This window comes from Ictalurus furcatus, chromosome 9 (assembly GCF_023375685.1).
Source record: "Ictalurus furcatus strain D&B chromosome 9, Billie_1.0, whole genome shotgun sequence".
NCBI lineage: Eukaryota > Metazoa > Chordata > Actinopteri > Siluriformes > Ictaluridae > Ictalurus > Ictalurus furcatus.
This window is the reverse complement of record NC_071263.1, coordinates 11,144,146-11,167,693: the sequence shown is the minus strand read 5'-3', so window position 1 is coordinate 11,167,693 and position 23,548 is coordinate 11,144,146. Positions and strand designations below refer to the sequence as shown.

Below are 23,548 nucleotides of genomic sequence, written 5' to 3'. Positions count from 1 at the left end.
CAGGGAGAGAAGCGTGGGTCTCCGTGAGGCCAGGAAGTGGAGTGTGGGTCTCCGTGAGACCAGGGAGAGGAGCGTAGCTCTCCTCGAAGCAGGAGGGGGGAACAATGTTCGCCATGGAGCAGGAAGGCTGAGCGACGACCTGAGCCGAGCAGGGAGGCTGAATGACGACCACAGCTGAACAGGAAGACTGAGCGACGACCTCAGCTGAACAGGAAGGCTGAGCGACGTCCACAGCTGAGCAGGGAGGCTGAGCGACTTCCACAGCTGAACAGGAAGGCTGAGCAATGTCCACAGCTGAACAGGGAGGCTGAGCGACATCCACAGCTGAACAGGGAGGCTGAGCGACGACCTCAGCTGAACAGGACCGGGTCAGTAGACTTGGGCGTGGGCTGCACTTGGTCAGCAGGTTTGGACTTGAGCATGACTTGGTTAGCAGGCTTGGACATGAGCATGACTCGGTCAGCAGGCTTGGACATGAGCATGACTTGGTCAGCAGCCTTGGACTTGAACGGAACTTGGTCAACAGGTTTGGACTTGAGCATGACTTGGTTAGCAGGCTTGGACATGAGCATGACTTGGTCAACTGGGTCAGGAGGCTTGGACGTGAACATGACTTGATCAGCAGGCTTGGACATGAGCATGACTTGGTCAACTGGGTCAGCAGGCTTCGACGTGAACGGAACTTGGTCAGCAGGTTTGGACTTGAGCATGACTTGGTTAGCAGGCTTGGACATGAGCATGACTTGGTTAGCAGGCTTGGACATGAGCATGACTTGGGCAGCAGGCTTGGACATGAGCATGACTTGGTCAACTGGGTCAGGAGGCTTGGACGTGAATGTAACTTGGTCAGCAGGCTTGGACATGAGTGGAACTTGGTTAACAGGTTTGGACTTGAGCATGACTTGGTTAGCAGGCTTGGACATGAGCATGACTCCTGGCCGTAGTGTCATTGGGGCTTTTCTGTGTGAACGTTTGTGCTGACGCCAGCTGCTCTTGAAGTATTCCTTGGAGCAGAAGAAAGCTTCCTGGAGGCCCAGCTTCTTGCAGGTGGGACATTGAAGCTGAGTCTCTTTCCCGCAGCCCTCGGTCATACATCTCGGAGAATTCTCCCCCGCATTGGCCGGAACCTGAAGCGGATCGCTGGTTACTGCCCTGTCCATCTCCTCATAATAGAGGTTGAATGGCGGGTCCGCCTGGGGCTGTCCATTGACTCTCCACCTCAGTAAATCAAGACCACAAAGTTGTCTGGGCTGTGAAAACTCCTCCATAAAAAGTTCTGAAAATTGTGAGACATCATGGAGGGCTGAGGACCCAGCACTCTCCAGCTGTTCCGCCCAGTCACGGGCCGGACCGCAAAACCGGGACACCATGAACCCGATCCACTGTCTCTTATTAGGTTTGGGATATGTCAGGCTGCAAAAATACACCTGGCAGCTAAACAGAAACTCCAGCGGGTAGCTCCCCAATCCCGCTGTCTCTGGCGGAAGCTCGACGTCGTACCTTTGAGGAAATTGCACGGACAAAAAACGCGGCCAGTAATCCGAGCGTTCCCTGATGAGGTATTGTCCAATTACTTCCATGGTTTCTGTAGCTTGACCTCTCTCTCGTCCTCGTGCTGCATCCATGGTGTGGCGGAATATTCTGTCACGTCTCGTGATGGAGCGGAAGATAAGGCGGATGCAATCGCAGTTCGAACGAGAGTTTTATTTAAAGTAAGACAGGCAGACAAATCTAAATCATAATCCAAAACAAAATCCAAAACATGCAAGGTCAGACGATCGGCAAACAGGTGTTAACTTGGGCAAGGCAGAGATCAAGGTCGTGGTACGGAAAACACGGTCGATAAACAAAACATGAAACGTGGCATACAGCGAGGGACTGGTAGCGGAGAAACCAGTAATCTAAAGTAACGAGCCTAAACATGAAACTGACTATGACTATGACTATGACTATGGAACGCATTAAACACATCTACTCTATTCTAGTCTAATATTCTGCATTGAGTGTTGCGAGGCATGCGGTATATATGCTGACATGATTACCCTCGCAAGTGCTAACAGCTGAGGGTAATCCGGACACACGTGACATGACAACCAATGACAGGACGGGGAGGAGATATGACATAAACAATAACAAAAGCACATGTTGAAATGTCACTGCTGTCAACATTGGAAAAGCAGGTGCTCGCGCATTCGCGCTCAGAGCACGCTGCTTCAAGGGGGAATCATGACAACCGTGTGTATGTTGATATACTAGGCATGTGCACGGCACAGCTGATTTGCATTTGAGATTACCCACAAACTCCATAAAAGGTAAAGCTCACTTCAGTAAAATGATGAGTAAATGGCAAAAAAAAGAAGAAGGTAGAACTGGAAGTTATTTTGACTCTGACAAAAACTATATTATTTAACACTGTAACAACCTTTTGAAAAGGCCAAAATCTGAAGCCGAATTACAGAAAAGGTTTATTAGATCTGAAATAAGCGAGGTGACAAAATGATTTGACATGAAAAAGGGAGGAAAATAAATGTATGTGCTTTACCCAGGTGATCATGGACATGAATAGCAAGAAACTGCTTTAAAAAAAATATTCAAATCAAAGTGTCTCGGCAACTCTTTGTCAGAAATCTCTCGCACACCCATGCCCAATGCTGTGTTGGAAAAGCAGGAGGTTATATGTCATAGGAAGTCAATGCTGGCACACAGCACACTTGGGAGTATACGGCAGCTTGAACCATACCAGATCAGTCACTTGTCTGTCACTTAGTGCTGGCTTAAAGTGTTGCACAGCATTAAAAGAAGATGCCGTGACAAATGGAACCAACTGACGCACCACCTGAGCCGTCACAGCCCATCCTCCTTTTATACAGTGACATTCATAATTGTATGACTTGTATTATTTGTCTTAATTTATGGATATTATGTTGGCTTGCTTTCTTTATTATCCCCCCCCCATATTTAATATCTTTACTTAATGCCTTCAATATGAAATGACTGAAACTTCACAAAAGTTTCTTTAAATTTGCGTGTAACTGAAATGCACAAGCTATTTTAACTTGACAATGTATTCTGTATATAAAACTACAGTGACTCATCACAAATTACAATTTGAAGCTGATCAACTGAGGTTTATATTAGTTAGTCTTCTTATGTGTACATTTTCACACACTCAGGAGCACGAATACGATATGGACGTTTTGCCAAAATGATGGGGTTTTCATGAATACCAAATTTCTTGTGTAAATCCTTATATAATTTATGAATTTAAAAAATGAGGTAAAATTCTTGACACATGTAGACAGCATTAATAATTACAAGCAACTTGTCATCCCTAAAGAAGTTATATATTTTTAATTGCTTCCTGTCCCCTTGTTCTCTGTTGTAGCTTGTGACTATGTACTTCCCTGGGGTATTAATCAGACATAAAATCCCCACGTCATCCATCATGCTGGGGGAAAAACAAGAATATTTCAACACAGAAATACAAATGGTTGTTAAATACAGCTGAATTACTATTGAGCACATTCAGGGAAATAATAGAATGTTTCAGAAGTCTGGAACAATTAGAAATGTGCCAGGAAGAGGACCCAGGAGCATACTGCCCTCACACACAGTGAGGAGGATGCTGAGAGAGACTATGAAGAACACAAAGATCACCATTTCAGAATTGCAGTTTTGTTGACTCTGGGGGTTTCATAGCCTCCACCGCCTTAACAACAAGCTGTTTGGAAGGGTTGCATGAAAGAGGCCCTTTCTAAAAGCAACACACAAAATGCAGCACTTCAAGCATCATTGAAGCTAAATTATGTGTTGTGGCCTTTTTGGCTATGTTTGCTATCTGGATGTTTGGAGAAAAAAGGGGAATGACATAAATAAAAGCACAGAACACTATAAAACATGACGATTTGTTGTGGGCTGTTTTGCAGCTAGTATCCCAGGGGCTGTATCCCTGAGGATGGCATCATGAATGTTTTATGCCATATGTGCACAATATGTAATGATCTGATAAGTTCATCACATATATAAGTTGTGTTGAAGTAGAACTATGCAACATTGATGTTAAGCGAAAATATCTTTAATTGCATGTGTTATTCATTGTGCTAATATTAGTCAAGGTTCCCGTAATTCCATACTTGATGGTATTTGTAGATACCCGAACAAGTCATCACAGCATGCACTGATCTAAAGGGAGACTGGATTTGTCATGAGAAAGTCCTAAATGGGTTTTCCAGAACTAAATTGTGAACTAAATTTGGTCCTGTATTGTACAACACAAGCCAACATAAACACAAACATTACATCACTGAGAACATGTGCATTTTATAACCAGTTTTTAAAATGTAAGTAAGTTATTCAATACTTAAGAAATTGTCAGGGAGAGCCATTGCTCCTCTGACTTGAGTGGAGTGGAGCCAGTTGAAGTGTTTTGAGCATATTACAAGGATGGCCTCTGGTCAGTTGTCCCACTGGACAGAGACCTCAGAGCAGACTCAGAACCCCACAGGACAGACTATATGTCTCAGTTGGTTTGCAAACAAGCTGGAATCTGTGGCTGGGGAAGAGAGAAGCCTGCGCTTACCATCTCAGCCCGATGCTACTGCAACCTCACCAGTAAAAGTGGAAGGAAAATAATGAATAATAAATGAATGAATGAATGAATGGAATTTTCACTCATCCTTAAATGTAAAGTCAGCAGGAAATGAAGGAAAATATGTAGTCATGGGCTGTACAATCACAATCTAAACACGAAATTTCAGTAGCCTGAGAATGTTATTTTCATGATTTATTAAAGAAGTTATACTGAAGTATAGAGTATCTTCTTCTCCAACCGCAAAAGCAGGTTGAGGTCTATTTCTCAAAGCATCATTTGTGACTTAGCTCGATAGCACAAGCTGAGATTCACCAAAAACCCCAAGCAAAAAGAAAGGGAAAGATGGCTGTATGTCAGCAGTATTTATTGCCCATACATGTGATTTTGTTTAAAGCTCTCAGCATGTGTACGCACAAGAAGGTAACTAGGTCATTTTCATCGCCCCCGGCAGTTAGTAGGGGCGAAACAGAACTGCCAAACTGAGGAACTAAAAGGAACAAGTACAGATCAAGTAAAAAGCTAGTCCTATAAAATATGATAACAGTGTCTCTAAATCTAAATATCAGCAAACTAAGGATTTTAATATTTATTATTTATAATATTTTTTTTTATTTATACTGAAGCAAAGTTGCTCTTTCTCCTGTTATAGTCAAGTTTTGTTAGATATTTACTCCATACAGTATACAGTATATAGGAGTGTATAGGTAAGGTGTAGCTTTATCTATCAATATTTATCTACAGTTGGTTCAGACAATATTCAGACCCCTTCATTCTTTGACTTTGTTGTATTATACAACAAATACAAAAAATAAACAGGATGTCCCAAAAGTCTCCATACATACTATACGGGAAACTAACACTTTTTATACTTAGTTTATATATATATATATATATATATATATATATATATATATATATATATATATATATATATATTTATTTTTTTCAGACAGCCTTTAATGCCTTTGACAAAAGAAGAACGTATTGAAATCATTCTCATGGAAGGATCGGGAGGCTGTCACAAAGTTGTGATGGACGACATCATGACAAGCTGTCACAAGGTTACAGGAAACAGCACTGTTGAAAAACCTATTAACAAATTCAAAAAGACTGCAAGTGTTGCGGAACAACAGAGAAGTGGACGTCCACAAACATCCACTGAAGAACCGCCAACGTGGTGCTGGCAAACATAGTCCCTATGTATGGAGACTTTTAGGACACCCTGTAGATCTCATTTTAAATGGATACTCTACACAATAATCCATAATGATGAAGCAAAAACATTTTTCTTGAAATATTTGCACATTTATTAAAAATCTAAAACAATCAATCTACACACGCAAAAAAAACCCATAATGACAAATCAAATTTCATTACTGATTAAAAATCAATAACTGAGATCTAATTTCGATAAGCATTCAGACCCTTTATCCAGTATTTTGTAAACACTTTGTAGATTGATAGCTAAAAATGACATTTATTCCAATTTAAATTAAATTTACAGGATGTCCCAAAAGTCTACATAGATAATGGAAGTTAACACTTTTTAGCAAAATGTCTTGTAAAATTTTTCACACTTAGTTTATATTATAAGATGCTTTTAGCAAAAGAGGAACGTATTGAAATCATTCTCATGGCTGTATCGGGAAGGTTGCAACGGAAATCTATTACATTTATAACACTTGGTTGTTAACACAAGTTCATCATGAGTGGGAGAGATGACTGTGAGTGTGTTTTTACAAAGAAATGGTAATTGTATAGACGATGTTTTGTAAGTAGTTACATTTGGCAAAAAAATGGTTAATTTCCATTATGTATGGAGACTTTTGGAACACCCTGTTTAACACCATAAAGTGTGCAAAAACTAAAGGGGTCTGAATGCTTTCTGAACCCACTGCCAACAGCCAATCATGTGGTAGCAGCACAATGCAGATACAGGTCAAAACCTTCAGTTAATGTTCACATCAAACATCAGACTGGCGAAATAATGCGATCTCTAATGTTTCCCGTGACATGGGGTTATTGGTGCCACACAGGCCGGTTTGACTTTTTTCCAAAACTTTTTACACAACAGTCTCTAGAGTCATGCAAAAAACAAAACATCCAGTGAGTGACAGTACTCCTTGAAAACAGAGGTCACAGAAGAATGACCAGGACCTGGAAAGTTGAAGATTGGAGAAATGTTGCCAGCACCGATTAATTTTGATTTCTCCTGCAATATGTGGATGTTCAGGTCAGAATTTGGCTTCAATAGCATGAACTCAATCTGCACTTCATCAACAGTTCAGGCTGCTGCTGGTGGTGGTGGTATACATTATGAGGCACATATTCAGCCTCGTAAATACCAATCTGACCAAACTGCAACGATTATGTGATACAATCATGTCAACATGGACCAGAATCTTAAAACATTTCCAACAACTTAGTGGCAACACGTTTCCATGCCACAAAGAACTGAGGCTGTTCTGAGAGTACACACACATGTACATAGGAGTAAATAATATTGCCATCATTCATACTAATTAATTTATGGAAACATGGAAAGTGACCATTTTTAAAAACAGCTGGACAGATACTGTTACATAAGAAAAAGGACCCGAGCATAGAAAGAGAAACGAGATCCAGCATTTGTAAAAAATGAAAAGACAGTTCAAATTTCTTTTAATTCTACAACAAAGTGAGTCATGGTTATTGAATTGTGCTGAATGAGTTATACACGTTATGCTCAGAGAGCACATTTCAATGAGCAAAACTCCTTTTTGCCACAAAACAGTAGCCTATTTGGCTTTAAATAAAATGTCTAACAGGATTTCTTTAAGGCATTTATTAAAGACACCATGACATACAAAATACTTTGCAACTAACAATTGCATTGAAAAGACACCACAAAAAACCCATTCATATATATATTACAAGGTGTACAGACAAAAAACAAACAAACAAACAAAAAAAGATTTCCCAGATTTGTTTTAGTGCTTTTGTTTAAATCACATACATTCTGGTGTGAGTGTGATAAATCTGCTTTATAGCATATAATTTTTCAAGAACATTCATTTAGAATGTCCAGCAATGCATTTAGCGCTGCTAGGCTTGTAACACATACTATGTGAAGACTGGGATTATTAATGGTTCATGAAGTTTCCCCTACTGGAATTAAATGTATATGCAGAACAGTCTTCAATATCTGTTCTGTTGTATAGCACCCTCTAAAGCATTCATCTGACAAGTTTATCTCCTTGCTTAATCCGTGCATATTGTAATATAACAGAAATTTGTGAAAGGCATCAAGCAGATAACTGATCGGATGCAGTCTTACTTGAACATCGCATTGAAGCCCCTGCCAATAATCATCCTTCGGACCTCGCTGGTGCCTGCGCCAATCTCGTAGAGCTTAGCATCTCGCAGGAAGCGGCCCATTGGATAATCATTAATGTAACCGTTTCCACCTGTAGGTCCAAACATGCTGTTAGAGTCACACAGATGTACTAGGTAAGCATAAACCAAATACCAATCCAATACAAGCCAGTCATTTTCAGTGTTTAAAACCTCTTACATGATTTATATATATTTTTAATTTTTTTTTTTATGAATTATAGATTTAATTCATTTGACAAGCATTAGTTAAGGGTAGATTCAAGGATATACATTGTATAACAAAGCTAAGTTAAACACTGCAATATCCCACATTTTTTTCCTGATCTAAACTGTGAATACAACACTTTAGAGTTGAAAAGTTTGTACATTCATTTAATATGTCTGAATACAATATTATGAATTTCATATCTTATCATCTTCTCATGAATACTATAATATTGTTAGATTTATGATATAATTCAGTCCCTCCAGGATTTTTGTGATTGCAGAAATTAATGCAAAATCAAGGAAACTCTGCAATGTTCAAAGGAGCTTGCCATTTCTCAAACTTATAGATTTTCTGCAGATTTAGGTGAAGACAAATCATATGACATCATCACAACACAAATTCAGCCAAAGCCCTCTCAAAGTGGCTCTAAAAATGTCTCATTTACCAACAACCATCACTGCAAAAAACACTGTAAAATTGCAATGTCGCTAATTCAAATAGTTTTCAGCAAAAAAAGAAAAAAAAAAAAAAAAAAAAAAAACTCTACAAGCTGAGTCACAAATTTTTTTTAAAAAAAGTTGCAGCAAAATCAAGCAATTCTGTCCACAACAATCACCTAAAAAAAGTCCTGTATGGAGTATTAGCATTTATACGTATGTATCACCCTCAACTGGATCGTAACCTTGATGTGGTGGAAGGGCTTGTGTGAGTCTGTGAACCTTGGAGCTATGTTGTCTGGAGGCTAGTACTCCTGGTAGGGTTTCCCTTGGCAAAACGGCTCTAGGCGAGGCTCCAGACGAATAACGACCTAAAGACCCCCATGATGGTGACTATTAAGACAGACAGAACCTCACCCAGAAAAGGGATACTGGGACCCACCCCTGGAGAAAGGCGATTTACATAACCCGGCCGGGCTCAGCCTGAAATGGCTGCATAGAGTTGCCTTGTGGGCCCACCCGTAAGGTGAAGGGTGGAGGTCGCATGCAATAAGGATTTGCAGCGGTAAGGATAGACCTAGATGGACTGGACCTTGGCGATGGAGACTGGCTTGTGGGATGTGGAATGTTACGTCACTGGTGGGGAAAGAGCCGGAGCTTATGGAGGAGGTGGAAAGGTACCGACTAGATATACTGGGTCTCACCTCCACAGGTAGCATTGGCTCTGGACCCAATCTTCTCGATTGGGGTGGTCTCTCTCCTACTCCAGAGTGAAGCTATGTGAGAGGCCCCAGGCAGGTGTGGGGATATTCAAGTCCCAGGCTGGGTGCCGCACAGGTGGAAATTGTCCCTGTAGATGAGAGGATCTCCTCTATGAGGCTTCGTGTTTCGGAGAAGACAACTTTGACTATTGTCTGCCAAAATGCGCTAAACAGCAGTTCAGAGTATCCGGCCTTCTTGGAGAAGGTAGGTATGGTCCTTGATAGGGTGCAGCCTACCAACTCTGTAGTCTTATTAGGAGACTTCAATGCGCACGTAGGGAATGATGGAGATATTTGGAGGGGGGTGATTGGGAGGAACGGCCTCTCCGATCTGAACCTGAGCGGTAAGTTGTTATTGGACTTCTGTGCTAATAATGGATTGTCCATAATAAACACCACGTACGAGCACGTGAATGCTAATAAGTGTACTTGGTACCAGAGCACCTTGGGCCGAAGGTCGATGATTGACTTTATAGTTTTATCATCAGACCTAAGGCCGTATGTTTTAGACACTCGGGTGAAGAGGGGGGCAGAGTTGTAAACTGATCACAACTTGGTGGTGAGTTGGAGCCGACGAAAGGGACAGATAGACCCAGGAAACACAAACAAGCAGTGGGGGGCTGTTTGACGGGGAACGTCTGACTGACGATGCAGTGAGGAAAGATTTCAACTCCCACCTCCAGACAAATTTCTCTTTTATCCCAAGTGAGGCCAAGGACATTGAATCTGAATGGACCTTATTCAAGACCTCAACGGTGGAGGCAGCCTCAACAAGCTGTCGCATGAAGGTGGTTGGTGCCTATCTAGGTGGCAACCCCAGAACCCGCTGGTTGACACTGGCAGTGAGGGAAGCTGTCAAGTCGAGAAGGAGGCCTTGCAAGTGATGCTCATTTATAGGTCTCCGGAGTCGATTGAAAGGTACTGGCTGGCCAAGAGAGCTGCAGCAGGGAAGGTCACCAAAGCGAAAGCTCAGGTATGGGAGGAGTTTGGAGAGGCCATGAAGAATTACTATTGGACGGCTTCAAAGCTGTTCTGGCAAACCATTCAGCGCCTTAGGAGGGGACAGCAGGACGGCGCCCAAGCTATTCTCAGCAAGGGTGGGGAAACACTCTCTACTACTGGGGAGATCATTGAGAGGTGGAAGGAACACTTTGAGGAACTTGCCCTCCATGCAGGAGGCAGTGCTGGATAGTTCTGGAGAGATCGGATCTATTGCTGTAGCTGAGGTTGCTACAATATATATATTGCTATAATATAGTCTGAAAGCTTACAAAAAAGTGTTTTAAAATTAAAACTTGAAGCAAATACAGCCCCTTTTTCACCATTCCTCTACATCCATGCCCCCAAAGTGTAACTATGACCAAATCAATACAAGCATTTAAATGCAAGCTTTAAATGCATTAAGCATTAATGTATTAAACCTTATCAACAATCACATATTGAAAGATACACACCCCTACTTCCATTTTTTTGCTGTGCAAACTGCAAAACACTCACCCAGGCACTGAATCCCATCCAAGGCAACCTGAGTCGCGTTCTCAGCAGAATAAAGGATTATCCCAGCACAGTCCTACAACAAAAATCAATACAGCTACTACAATGCTGTTGAAAGGCTGCATGCTTCAATTCAAAGAAGGGAAAATGATTTTAACAAACTCACCATGGCACTGAAGTGGCCTTTGTCACACGCACGGGCCACATTATACACGTACTGCCGACACGAAGTAAGTCGGGTGTACATGTCCGCCATCTTTCCTTGCATCAGCTAGCCAATTTTATTTGAATCAAAACAGAAGACATGCATTACTATCAAAGTCTGTAATCCAAAACCAGTGTGATCAAAACACGTTTTGCCTGCTCCAATACACTAGATTTAACTCCATTACTTTCAAAGCCCTTCATAAGTTGAATCAAGTGTTAAAGCCAGGAAACCATTGTGCAGTTCAGTGATCCCAAAGCACTTGGAAAGAAGAAAAAAAAAAAAACAGACTAAGCACTTTCACCTATACTGAGTGTATAAGCATACAGCTTTCTTTCCTTAAATTGAGTTGTTTGCACTGAAACTGCACCTTTCTTACAATAGTGTTCAATTTCTATGGGTTACATAGTTAAAGCAAGATGTTAATAATAAAAAAGTTTTTCTTTTTGAGGTTAAGGGATGATTCATCACCTGCTGTATATTGTAGACCTTCGTACAAGAGTACTGCACTTGGGTCAACAATTAACATTACAGATCAGTCAGTACAGGATTTTGCAGAGCTTTTTTTGTGATTATTGCAGACAAAAATTGACATTTTTTTTGTGCTTTTTTTTTTTGCAGAAAACTAGTGGAATTGTCGAAATTGCAATTGCACAAAATTGTTTTGCACGGTCTTTCGCAGTGATGTTTGTTAGTCAATGAGACCTTTTAGCTGTACTCATGTTGGACGCACGTGAATCCAAGAGGGATTTGGCTGAATGGGTGTTGTGATGTCACATGACGCATCTTGGCCCAAATTTGAGGAAAATCAGCAGTAATTTTGAAAAAGTGCAAGCTCCTCTGAATATTATGGAGTGTACTTGATTTGCATTAATGTCTGCGATCACAAAATCCTGGAGGGACTGAGATTTTAATATCAGATCGATTGATTTTTTTTTAACTTAAATTATTTAAAAAACAAAAACAAAACATTAACCAGAAATTGTTACAAGAACCAACCTGGAAGTGGCCGATCTTCTGCCCAAATGCTTCTCGGACATGCAGATAAGGAATAGCGTGGTCGAGCACAGCTTGCATAATGCTGCAGATGAAAATAAAATGTTTCAACGACCTATTCAACAAAACAGGAAGTCTATTTTAATAAAAAAATAGCCACTGGGTTTAAATTACCCAATAGGCCCAGCCGAGAGCACAAGCCTCTCCAGGTCAAGTCCACTCATCAGTACGTACACTCCTTTATTCAACGGTCCCAGCATGTTCTTCTCTAAAATTAGCAATGATCTTTAAAATAATGCGGAAAACCCCAACAGAAACAATTTGACTTTGCTTCCTTTATTTCTACACTGGCCCGCACAAACACAGACCTGGAACCTTGCAGTCTTCAAAGACGAGCTCACACGTGTTGGAGCCTCTCATTCCCAACTTATCCAGCTTCTGTGCAGTACTGAAACCAGGCATTCCCTTTAAGGAACAAAAAATGAATTAAATCAACACTGTTGTTAGTAGGGTTGCATGGTATACTGGTACTAATGTAGTACTGCGATACTAAAGATTCAAAATACCGCTGTATTTTTGAACAGCAGTATGATAAGTAATGTTGAATGTGTGGCTAAAACAAAACATCTCACAAAGGTTAGTGACACTTCATTTAACCTAAATTCTTCACTCTAATTTTTAAAGCTTTTCTGTTTGCTGTGTGTAAATACTAAAATTAGCAGAGTTTGCTAGTAAGCGAGCTCCTAATGTTGTGATTTTTTTTTAGAATTCGTTTCCCAATTCAGTTATTTATTCATAATGATGTGCTCATTATTAATACTCTGAGTACAATTAACATTTGCATGATTTCACTGATCTAAGGAACAATAGATGAAATATGTGGCACATTGAATTAGTTGCTTGCCAATTGTATGACTGTTCTTGAGTTTTCCCAATATCCAGTTATTCTTTCTCATTAATAACGTATTAAGAGGAAAATCTAGTTTGTCTGTTTTAATTTCTATCTGTGTATTTCTGTAAATTTGGTTCATTTTATAGATTTTGTAGAATTATGAATTAACCCAATATTGCGTGGTATCATGATACTACTTGGTATCATGATACTTCAGCTAGTATAGTATGGTAAGATATGTTGTTAGTGACTTAGTGGGTGTTGTTATTTTTATTGTTTTTTTTACAGGATGCAGCTGTGATTCAGCTGGAGGTAGAATAAGTTCAAAGTGACATGTACATCTCAAACCTTTTCTACAATAAAAGCGGAGATTCCACGTGCAACTGCATTTACATCTGTCTTCGCGTACACAATGAGAACGTCCGCATCGGGTCCGTTGGTAATCCAGAATTTAGTACCGTTCAACACATAGTGGTCACCTTAAAGAGCACAACAGATCAAAGCAAAAGGGAAGGGAAACATAACTCTTATGTTATGAGCCTTATAAACTCATAAGCCTTCCATGCGTACAAATGCAAAAGAGGTTTGTTTCAGAACTACACTGATGACATGTTTCTGAAATATTGTGGGGGAAATAATGATTGGACCCACCAAAATTTTTTCCAGTAAATATATTTCCAATGAGGTTATTCACATGATGGTTTCAATAAACTTTGATATTAACTCATGAAGTCCACACATTAAAGTCCATAAACGAAGTTATGTGTGTGTAATAAATCGTAATGACCCAGGAAAAAAATATTGAACATGCTAACTGACATTTATTTAATACTTAGTGAAGAAGCCTTTGTTTGTAATGACAGCTTCAAGACGCTTCCTATTCACGTGTGATTTTGGCCAATTCTTTTAATCATATCGTCTTTAAATCTTGTTCAATTGGATTCAAGTCAGGTGACTGACTGGGCCATTCTAACGCCTTAATATTTTTTCTCTGAAACCAATTGAGAGTTTCCTTTGCTGTATGTTTTGGATGGTTGTCCTGCTGGAAGGTCCACCCACGTCTCATCTACATCCTCTTGGTGGATGGCAGCAGATTCTTCTCAAAAATCTCCATTCATCATTCCTTCAATTGTATAAAGTCTGCCAGTACCATGCGATGAAAAACAGTCCCACACCATGATGCTTCCACCTCCGAACTTCATTGTTGGTATAGTGATTTTAGGGTGATGTGCAGTGCCATTTCTTCTCCAAACATGGTGTGTAGTATGACAGCCAAAAAGTTAAATTTTGCTCTCGTCTGACCAGACTACACTCTCCCTGTATTTCATAGACTTGTTCTAATGAGTCGTAGCAAACTTTAAATGAGCTTCGACATGCCTTTTCATTAGTAATGGAGTCTTGCAGGGTGAGCGTGAGCAGTGGAGTGCATTGCCTATTGTTGTCTCTGTGACGATGGCACCTGCTGCCTCCAAGTGTTTCTGGAGCTCTTTCTGAGTGGTCCTTGGCTCTTGGGCTACTCTTCTGACTTTTCTTCTGACTCCCTGGTCAGAAATCTTGTGAGGAGCTCCTGTGCGAAGCCAGTTGATGACATTGTGATGTTGCTTCCACTTGCAGATAATGGCCCCAATGGTGCTTACTGGAGGATTCAGAAGTTTTGAAATACGTCTATATCCGATTCCATCAATATGTTTCACAATAAGGTTGCGAAGGTCTTGGGAGAGCTCTGTGCTTTTACCCATCATGAGATGTTTCTTGGGTGACACCTTGGTAATGAAAAGCCTTTTTATAGACCATCAATTTACTAACTCAGCTGATATTAATTTGAACAGATCGGACATATAATTACTTACTAATTTCAGCTGGTTTCTTGCCGTACGTTGCCTTTGAGAACTGCTTTTTCTTAGTGTGTTCAATACTTTTTTTCCTGTGTCATTCCACTTTACGACACATAACTTTATTTATGGACCTTAATGTTGTGAATTATTTATGTTTGCGGATTTCTTGAGTTAATACTGATGTCTGGTGAAAATTTCATGTGAATAGCCTCATTGAAAATATATTTACTGAAAAAAACATTGACGTGTTCAATACTTATTTCCCCTCACTGTATACCATATCTAAGGGCAGGTAATGCCATGAGTGCAGGTAATATTTAATATTTAATCTCCAGCCATATGACCATAAAGTGTGCCATAAAATAATATAATACAATAACCAGAGTCTAAATCAGATTACCAAAATGTATTACAAAACATTTTGGCCGGAGAATATCGGAAGCAAAAGGCCACAGCTCACCCTCTTTTCTTGCTGTCATTTTCATGGATACTACATCAGAGCCAGAGTTGGACTCACTCATGGCCAGGGCTCCTACATGTTCTCCTGTAATTAACTGGAAAATACATAATCATGTCCTTATCTGACTCTCAATAGCAAGGTACCATTTTAATAAAGAGAATTAATTTTATTAAAGCAGCAGCTGGGGTGATTACATTAATAAGGGATATGGTTGTCATTCAAGGTCAAGCTAGCAAGTAATCCAAGAAAAGCAACTAATTTGCTGTGATCTTCTCATTGTTTCTGAACATTATGTCAGCTCCAGAATATTGTCACCCTTGGTAAAAAAAAATGGGTCAAACTAAACAAGGGTATTTGGCCGCTGTGTAACCTCATATTTATACCCCAGTAACACAAGACATCATGGATGAACACTTAAGAGCTTCTAAACACTCAAGTGAACTTAAAGTAAAACATAAAGGGAACTTATATGGAAATGAAACTGTATTGAAATGGGAACATGCTTGGGTTACATTTTGGTCATAAGAATGTCTTTTTTGGAGTGCCAATAATTGTCACATAATTGAGTTGTTTTTTTTTTTTGATAAGCACCATTTTAAAATATTCTTACAATAAATATAACTTGAATAAAGCTAAAAATGTATCTTATATTTTCAGTGCGAGATAAAGTTAATTAACCTTTTTTTTTTAACTCATCATTAATCATTACAACAATTCTGGAGCCGACTGTAATTAAACTGATCCAGACTGAATAATACACTTGATGCAGTGTAATTTATGTAAAACAGATGCCTGGAAGCAAGTGACGAAGGGGTAAATGTGAGAAGGAGAACAGAAAAGAGGGGGGGGGAGAGAGAGAGAGAGAGAGAGAGAGAGAGAGAGAGAGAGAGATGGGTAGGAAAGAAGATCTCTATTTGTGGGACTGTAAGCAAGATTTAACCTCCTACCTTTGAGAGGTACTTCTCTTTCTGTTTATGGTTGCCATGGCGCACAAGCTGATTGACACAGAGGTTGGAATGTGCGCCGTAGCTGAGGCCTACAGCTCCTGACACCCGTGATATCTCCTCCATCACTATTACATGATCAAGATAGCCTAATCCTGTGCCACCATACTCCACTGCGATCAGAAAACATGGCTGAAGATGACGTTTCTTTGATGACTAAATTTAGAGGCTACTTCTATTTTTGTCAGATACACTCAGGTAGCTGACCAAAAAGATTATATATATATATATATATATATATATATATATATATATATATATATATATATATATATATATATATATATATATGAAAGTAATAATAATAAAAAATAAAAAAATTCTTGCCTGGAGCTGTGATCCCAAGCAATCCAAGTTCACCTGCCTCTTTCCAAAACTCCTTAAACAAAAATAAACACATAGGATATTTCTACATGTAAAACCCATTGTTTAATGATAAACGCTTAGAACTGTGGTTTCATGACATTTAACTGGGATTTGTGTCGGGACTTACTCTCATGCGTGGAAACTCATTTGCCTTGTCTATTTCGTCAGAATAGGGTGCAAGCTTTTCCTGACAGAACCGCTGAACCGTCTGTCTGAGCTGATGTAAAACATGAGTTCAGTCATGAGGTTTGTGCAGCAGCAATCACACAGCTCAAAAGTAACCATCAAAAACACAAATTCTGACCTTAAATAGCCTATACATGGTGGCAGGCAGCAGTAAGAACCCTTCACATGGTCAAATTACAATCATTTTGTACTACATGTAAGGGATAACCCACAGCTAGGTGTGTGTTACACAATTTTAATGCATAATGTAGAGGCAGAGAAGCCACCCTAGTTGCCTCCGCGTAGTGCATTAAAATCGTGTAAGGCACAACTAGCCGTGGATTAACTCAGCACTGACAAGATAAAACGGTCATTGATGTTTGCAGTGCAAAGTCCGACTGAAAGGATAAAAATAACGGTAGTTATTTTATATAGCCTACGGGTCATTAGATCTGGAATTCTGCCCACTCTAAATCATACAGAGATAAAGTAGTGTGATAAGATTACATTTATTTGAATGAATTATAATAAATAGTTATTAGAGAGAGAGAGAGAGAGAAAGAGAGATTGTGCGTGTGTGAATTACCTGCATCTGTGACGAGTCTCTACTAATAATGAAGCTGTGGGTTTAACTACTGTATGCAACTGCAGCTGTATGTCACTATGGTTACAACTGTTTATAGGCAGCTCATTAATTTAGAACAATTATTAAACTGACTTGAACCACCGTTTTTTTCATTTTAAAACCTACTGACACCGAAAAATCAGAAGGCAGAAAATATCACATTTAAAGCTTCCATTCCAATACCATAGAAAGACACAGCACATACCTCTACATCTACTATTTAACCTAGTTAGTAGAATAGTGGGGGGGGGGGGGCATTACTGCCATGTTTTAAAGAATTCTATGTTTACATACCTGAGGTCACTTTAATTACAATTAAGCACAAGCCTCAAGCTCTTCGTTCAACTGATCTATATCGATTTCTCTCAGTTTCATTGTTTTAACATGCGTTATTAGGGCATTTGAACAACTTAAACATAAAAAATTTGTCCACTCTCACCTGTACAGAGTGTATAAGCATTTTTCATCTGCTTTGATTACAATGTGCAGGAGTGGTATCTGATTACAAACCAAACTGATTAAGCTTATCTGTTTTGCTGTATTTAACTGTCAAAAAACCATCAAACTGAGAGGAAATCATACTCCACTTTACATTCAGCTATACATCTTTAAGGCAGACTTGACAGAATTTCTGCAGCGTTTGTTAAACTGGTTACCAGTCCATACAGAATTTCACGCATTTCTTTTGTGATCGTTGCGCCCAAAAATGCTCGATTTTGTTGTGTTTTGTTCCCCAAAAACATTTGCAATGCTGTGTTTTTTTGTGCTTTTTTTGTGTTGGCAAATTGAAATTGCAAAAAATTATTTTGCACTTGTTTTATCTTTCGCAGTGATGTTCGTTGGAAAATCAGACATTTTAGCTGTACTTATGTTCGACACGTGAATCGAAGAGGGCTTTGGGTGAATGCATGTTGTATTGCCAAAATTGAGGGAAGATCAGCGGTAATTTTGAAAAACTGCAAGCTTCTCCGAATATTGCGGAGTTTGCTCGATTTTGCGTTCATTTCTGCAATCGCAAAATCCTGGAGGGACTGCATTACCCGATCTTCGCAGCCAGAAAGTAACCTAATAAAAAACAAAATCTGACAGGTTTTTACAGTCTGTCTCACATTCATTATATGGCCAAAAGTCTGTGGATACCTGACCATCACACTCATATGTGGGACCCCAAACTCTTGCCACAAAGTTGGAGGCACACAATTGTATAGGATGTATTTGTATGCCATAACATTACAATTTCCCTTCACTGGAACTAATTTCCCTTACTGAACACATTTAGGATGAACTGGAACGCCGCACCTCAGGCCTCCTCGCTCGACCTCACTAATGCTTTCGTGCCTGAAATCCCCACAGAGATGCTCCAAAATCTAGTGGAAAGCCTTCCCAGAGGTGTGGAGGTTATTCTAACAGTAAAAGAGGAGACTAAATCTGGAATGGGATGTACATATGAGCAAGATGTTTGGGTGTTCACAAACATTTGGCCATATATTATACATAAACCCGACATATGTCATGGCCTTTACACGCAAGTATTAAAACCTAGCAGAGTTTCAAAAACAACTGTACAAGCACATAATTCAAAGATTGAAGCAAATCTCTAGTGTTAATTATGTCATTATAGATGCATTTTCATTATGCAGCCAGTTTACTCCAATGGGTCTGAAGGTTAAAAGTTATTTCAGCCAATCAGAAACGGTGTTCCGACCACGCCCCCTGTGGGGGAAAAGGCGAATCTGTAGAAACTTGACACTCCCACCACAGGGGGCGTACTACTTACCCCTACTACTTAGTATGGTCGTGTGGATGTTTAGACATAGACTATCGTGTTTAAAGCACCGATGATGATAATTGACATAACCAGAAGTACATGTAGTAAACTATTCGTGTTTTCATGGCTGTATTCCTTCGACACACTACATTAACGAGTACTGTACAAGGTCAGGAGTGACGTCTCATGTCGACCCTGGCTAAAGCTAAGCTACCCGGTGACTGCTAAACTAGTAGTGTTTATTGGAGAGATGGCATGGCGGTTACTAGCATACTTTCCAACAAGGGGAAAAATAACATTAGTACCAAGCCGGATATGAAGCAGTGACTTGACACTGAGTGGTGAACCCTTTAAAGACTGTTATGTCTGTTTGTTTTTATTAATACTGAGAGACAAGTGCAGTCTCAAACTACACGCATTTTCTGTGCAGACTTGTAGAGATGTTGCACAGTTAGCTAGCTAGCGAACTTCCATTAAACTCATCGATATAACGACTGCTTCTCAGTAAATAAAACTCCGACATCATTCTGTTTAATGCACCTGAATCTGCTCATCTGTAAGTCCGTTTACGACGTCGTCCAGGGGAACAGCACCGGCACATCCCCGCCGCGACACACTAACACCGCCCAACCTCTGGGCGAGCCGCAACAGTCCTCTGGCTGCAAACATTTTAATGCCAAAAACCGCAATGTTAATAAGAGATTTTTTAAAAAAAAAAAAATAAAGTGTCGGTACAAACACACCGACGACTTATTTAACTGCACACGGAGAGGTCACTTCTTCTTCGGTTATAATGTGAACACTTGACACTTCACTGCCATCTACTGGACAGGAGCGATTCATTCAGCACGGGGGTTGTTTCGCGAAGTTCAAAATGTGGACCTGTACTCCAGCCTCGTTTATGTAAACTAGGGAACTGGACTGGTCACGTGGGTGTTGATTTGAGGTGAAATCAAAATCAAACTGATTTGAAATTGAACCCTTGAAATATGCCTTGCCGCCCCAGCTTTGACATTCACAGACATAATCCAGTAAATCCACATGAGGAACTATGAAGTAAAGAAGCACTGCATATCTGCTTAGCCATACAGTATTTAACTCTAGTCCCCTTTCTGCCACATGACTAAAAGCCTGGATGCAAATAATACACACATGGGTTGACACCTTAATATATTTTGGCAATTATAATTAATGTTATTATTACTAGTACAACTATTGTTGTACTATTGTTTTGTGAGGGAAGCATGGTGCCAAAGGAAGCATTGCTGTCTCACAGCTCCAGGGTCCCTGGTTCTGTTCCTACCCATGTGGAGTTTCTGTGCATCTCTTCTGTGTGTCCAAGTGGGTTCCTTCCAGGTTCTCTGGTTTCCTCCCACTACCTAAAACATGCTGATGGGCAGATTGACTACTCATAAATTGCTCCTAGGTGTAAATGTGTGTGCATGATGTCCCATACAGGCTGTATTATTCCCACCTCAGGCCCATAGTTCCAGGATAGGCTCTGTATCCACTGCAACCCTGAAGATAAATGAATGCACTCTAAATGAATGATTGAACGTATTTTATAAGATTCTATATGAATCGAGGTCATGGTCACAAACATGGGTGGGCCAGATTGGATGGTGCTACCCTTGAAAAACAAGCTGTCTATCCTGTATATGGTGGTAGTAGTAGTGTTTTTGTTAGTAGAAGCTCAGTGTTTAAGATGTTGGACTACTGATTGGAAGGTTGTGAGTTCAAATCACAGCACTGTTAAGCTGCCACTGTTGGGCTCTTGAGCAAGGCTCTTATACAACTGCTCAGTTGTATTAATGAGATATATGTTGCTCTGGATAAGGGTGTATGTCGTAATAGCAGTAGTGTTGTTGTTCGTAATAGTGTTTTTGTTGGTAGCAGTAGAAGTAGTAACAGTAGTGTTTTTCTTGGTGTTGTTGGTAGTAGTATTAGTAATAGCAGTGTTGTTGCTGGTAGTAGTAGTAGTAATAGTAGTGTTGTTGTTGGTAGTAGTTATAGTAGTAATAGTAGTGATACTGTTGGTACTAGTAGTAATAGTAGTGTTGTTGGTAATAGTAGTGTTGTTGTTATTGTTGGTAGTATAGTAGTAATATTAGTGATATTGTTGGTAGTAGAAGTAGTAATAGTAGTGTTATTGTTGGTAGTGGTAGTAATAGTAGTGTTGTTGTTGGTAGTAGTAGTTGTTATTGTTGACAGTAGTAGTAATACTAGTGTTGTTGTTATTGTTGGTAGAAGTAGTAGTAGAAGTGGTAGTAGTAGTAATAGTAGTGTTATTGTTGGTAGTAGAAGTAGTAATAGTAGTCTTATTGTTGGTATTAGTAGTGTTGTTTTTATTGATGATAGTAGTAGTATTAGTAATAGTAGTGTTGTTGGTAGTAGTAGCAATAGTAGTGTTATTGTTGGTAGTAGTAGTAATAGTAGTGTTGTTATTGTTGGTAGTAATAGTAATAGTAGTGTTGTTGGTAGTAGTAGTAGCAGTAGAAGTGTTATTGTTGGTAGTAGTAGTAATAGTAGTGTTGTTATTGTTGGTAGTAATAGTAGTGTTGTTGGTAGTAGAAGTAGTAATAGTAGTGTTGTTATTGTTGATAGTAGTAGTAATAGTAGTGTTGTTGTTGGTGGTAGTATTAGTAATAGTAGTGTTGTTGGTAATAGTAGTAATAGTAGTGTTGCAGTTGGTAGTAGAAGTAGTAATAGTAGTGTTATTATTGGTAGTAATAGTAGTGTTATTGTTGGTAGTGGTAGTAATAGTAGTGTTGTAGTTGGTAGTAGAAGTAGTAATAGTAGTGTTATTGTTGGTAGTGGTAGTAATAGTAGTGTTGTTATTGGTAGTAGTAGTTGTTATTGTTGACAGTAGTAGTAATACTAGTGTTGTTATTGTTGGTAGAAGTAGTAGTTGTTATTGTTGACAGTAGTAGTATTAGTAATAGTAGTGTTGTTGTTGGTAGTAGTAGTAATAGTAGTGTTGTTGGTAGTAGTAGTAGCAATAGTAGTGTTATTGTTTCTAGTAGTAGTAATAGTAGTGTTGTTATTGTTGGTAGTAATAGTAGTGTTGTTGTTGGTAGTAGAACTAGTAATAGTAGTGTTGTTGTTATTGTTGGTAATAGTATTGTTATTGTTGATAGTAGTAGTAATAGTAGTGTTGTTGGTGGTGGTAATATTAGTAATAGTAGTGTTGTAGTTGGTAGTAGAAGTAGTAATAGTAGTGTTATTGAATAGTAGTGTTGCTATTGTTGGTAGTAATAGTAGTTTTGTAGTTGGTAGTAGAAGTAGTAATAGTAGTGTTATTGTTGGTAGTGGTAGTAATAGTAGTGTTGTTGTTGGTAGTAGTAATTGTTATTGTCGACAGTAGTAGTAATACTAGTGTTGTTGTTATTGTTGATAGAAGTAGTAGTTGTTATTGTTGACAGTAGTAGTGTTAGTAATAGTAGTGTTGTTGGTAGTTGTAGTAATAGTAGTGTTGTTGGTAGTAGTAGTAATAGTAGTGTTGTTATTGTTGGTAGTAATAGTAGTGTTGTTGTTATTGTTGGTAGTAGTGTTGTTATTGTTGATAGTAGTAGTAATAGTAGTGTTGTTTTTGGTGGTAGTATTAGTAATAGTAGTGTTGTTGGTAATAGTAGTAATAGTAGTGTTGTAGTTGGTAGTAGAAGTAGTAATAGTAGTGTTATTGTTGGTAGTGGTAGTAATAGTAGTGTTGTTATTGTTGGTAGTAATAGTAGTGTTGTTATTGTTGGTAGAAGTAGTAGTTGTTATTGTTGACAGTAGTAGTATTAGTAATAGTAGTGTTGTTTGTAGTAGTAGTTGTTATTGTTGATAGTAGTAGTAATAGTAGTGTTGTTGGTAGTAGTAGTTATTGTTGATAGTAGTAATAATAGTAGTGTTGTTATTGTTGGTAGTAATAGTAGTGTTGTTGGTAGTAGAAGTAGTAATAGTAGTGTTGTTATTGTTGGTAGTAGTGTTGTTGTTGGTATAGTAGTATTAGTAATAGTAGTGTTGTTGTCGGTAGTAGAACTAGTAATAGTAGTAGTTGTTATTGTTGACAGTAGTAATAATAGTAGTGTTGTTGGTAGTAGAAGTAATAATAGTAGTGTTGTTGTTGGTTGTAGAAGTAGTAATAGTAGTGTTGTTATTGTTGGTAGTTATTGTTGATAGTAATAGTAATAGTAGTGTTGCTGTTGGTAGTAGTAGTTTTAGTAATAGTAGTGTTGTTGTTGGTAGTAGAAGTAGTAGTTGTTATTGTTGACAGTAGTAGCATTAGTAATAGTAGTGTTGTTGTTGGTAGTAGAAGTAATAATAGTAGTGTTGTTGGTAGTAGAATATTAACAGTAGTGTTGTTGTTGGTAGTAGAAGTAGT

At 39.0% G+C, this 23,548-nt stretch overlaps 1 protein-coding gene across 2 annotated transcripts; it reads right to left on the bottom strand.

Moving 5' to 3' along the window:
* Positions 1–7,400: 7,400 nt before the first annotated feature.
* Positions 7,401–20,170, bottom strand: ivd (isovaleryl-CoA dehydrogenase). Of its 2 annotated transcripts, none has more exons than XM_053632784.1 (12): positions 19,723–20,170; positions 16,752–16,841; positions 16,586–16,637; positions 16,202–16,371; positions 15,255–15,348; positions 13,308–13,438; positions 12,436–12,532; positions 12,242–12,335; positions 12,071–12,152; positions 11,033–11,137; positions 10,870–10,942; positions 7,401–8,037 (listed from the first exon to the last, which is right to left on the bottom strand). In XM_053632784.1, exons 1-12 carry the CDS (start codon positions 19,849–19,851, stop codon positions 7,904–7,906), a joined length of 1,251 nt encoding a protein of 416 aa, XP_053488759.1. In that variant the 5' UTR covers positions 19,852–20,170; the 3' UTR covers positions 7,401–7,903. The 2 variants fall into 2 exon arrangements, with proteins under 2 accessions (XP_053488759.1, XP_053488760.1); XM_053632785.1 differs by lacking the exon at positions 19,723–20,170 and adding an exon at positions 17,376–17,657.
* Positions 20,171–23,548: the final 3,378 nt, after the last annotated feature.

Bases quoted from the DNA above. Each gene is read 5' to 3' on its own strand.
- ivd (XM_053632784.1), bottom strand. From the start codon at position 19,851: ATGTTTGCAGCCAGAGGACTGTTGCGGCTCGCCCAGAGGTTGGGCGGT. The intron at 16,638-16,751 runs GTAAGTCCCGAC...TTTTTGTTTAAG, and splicing joins ATGAGTTTCCACGCATGAGA to GAGTTTTGGAAAGAGGCAGG. The intron at 13,439-15,254 runs GTGAGCTGTGGC...GTGCTCTTTAAG, and splicing joins AATGACAGCAAGAAAAGAGG to GTGACCACTATGTGTTGAAC.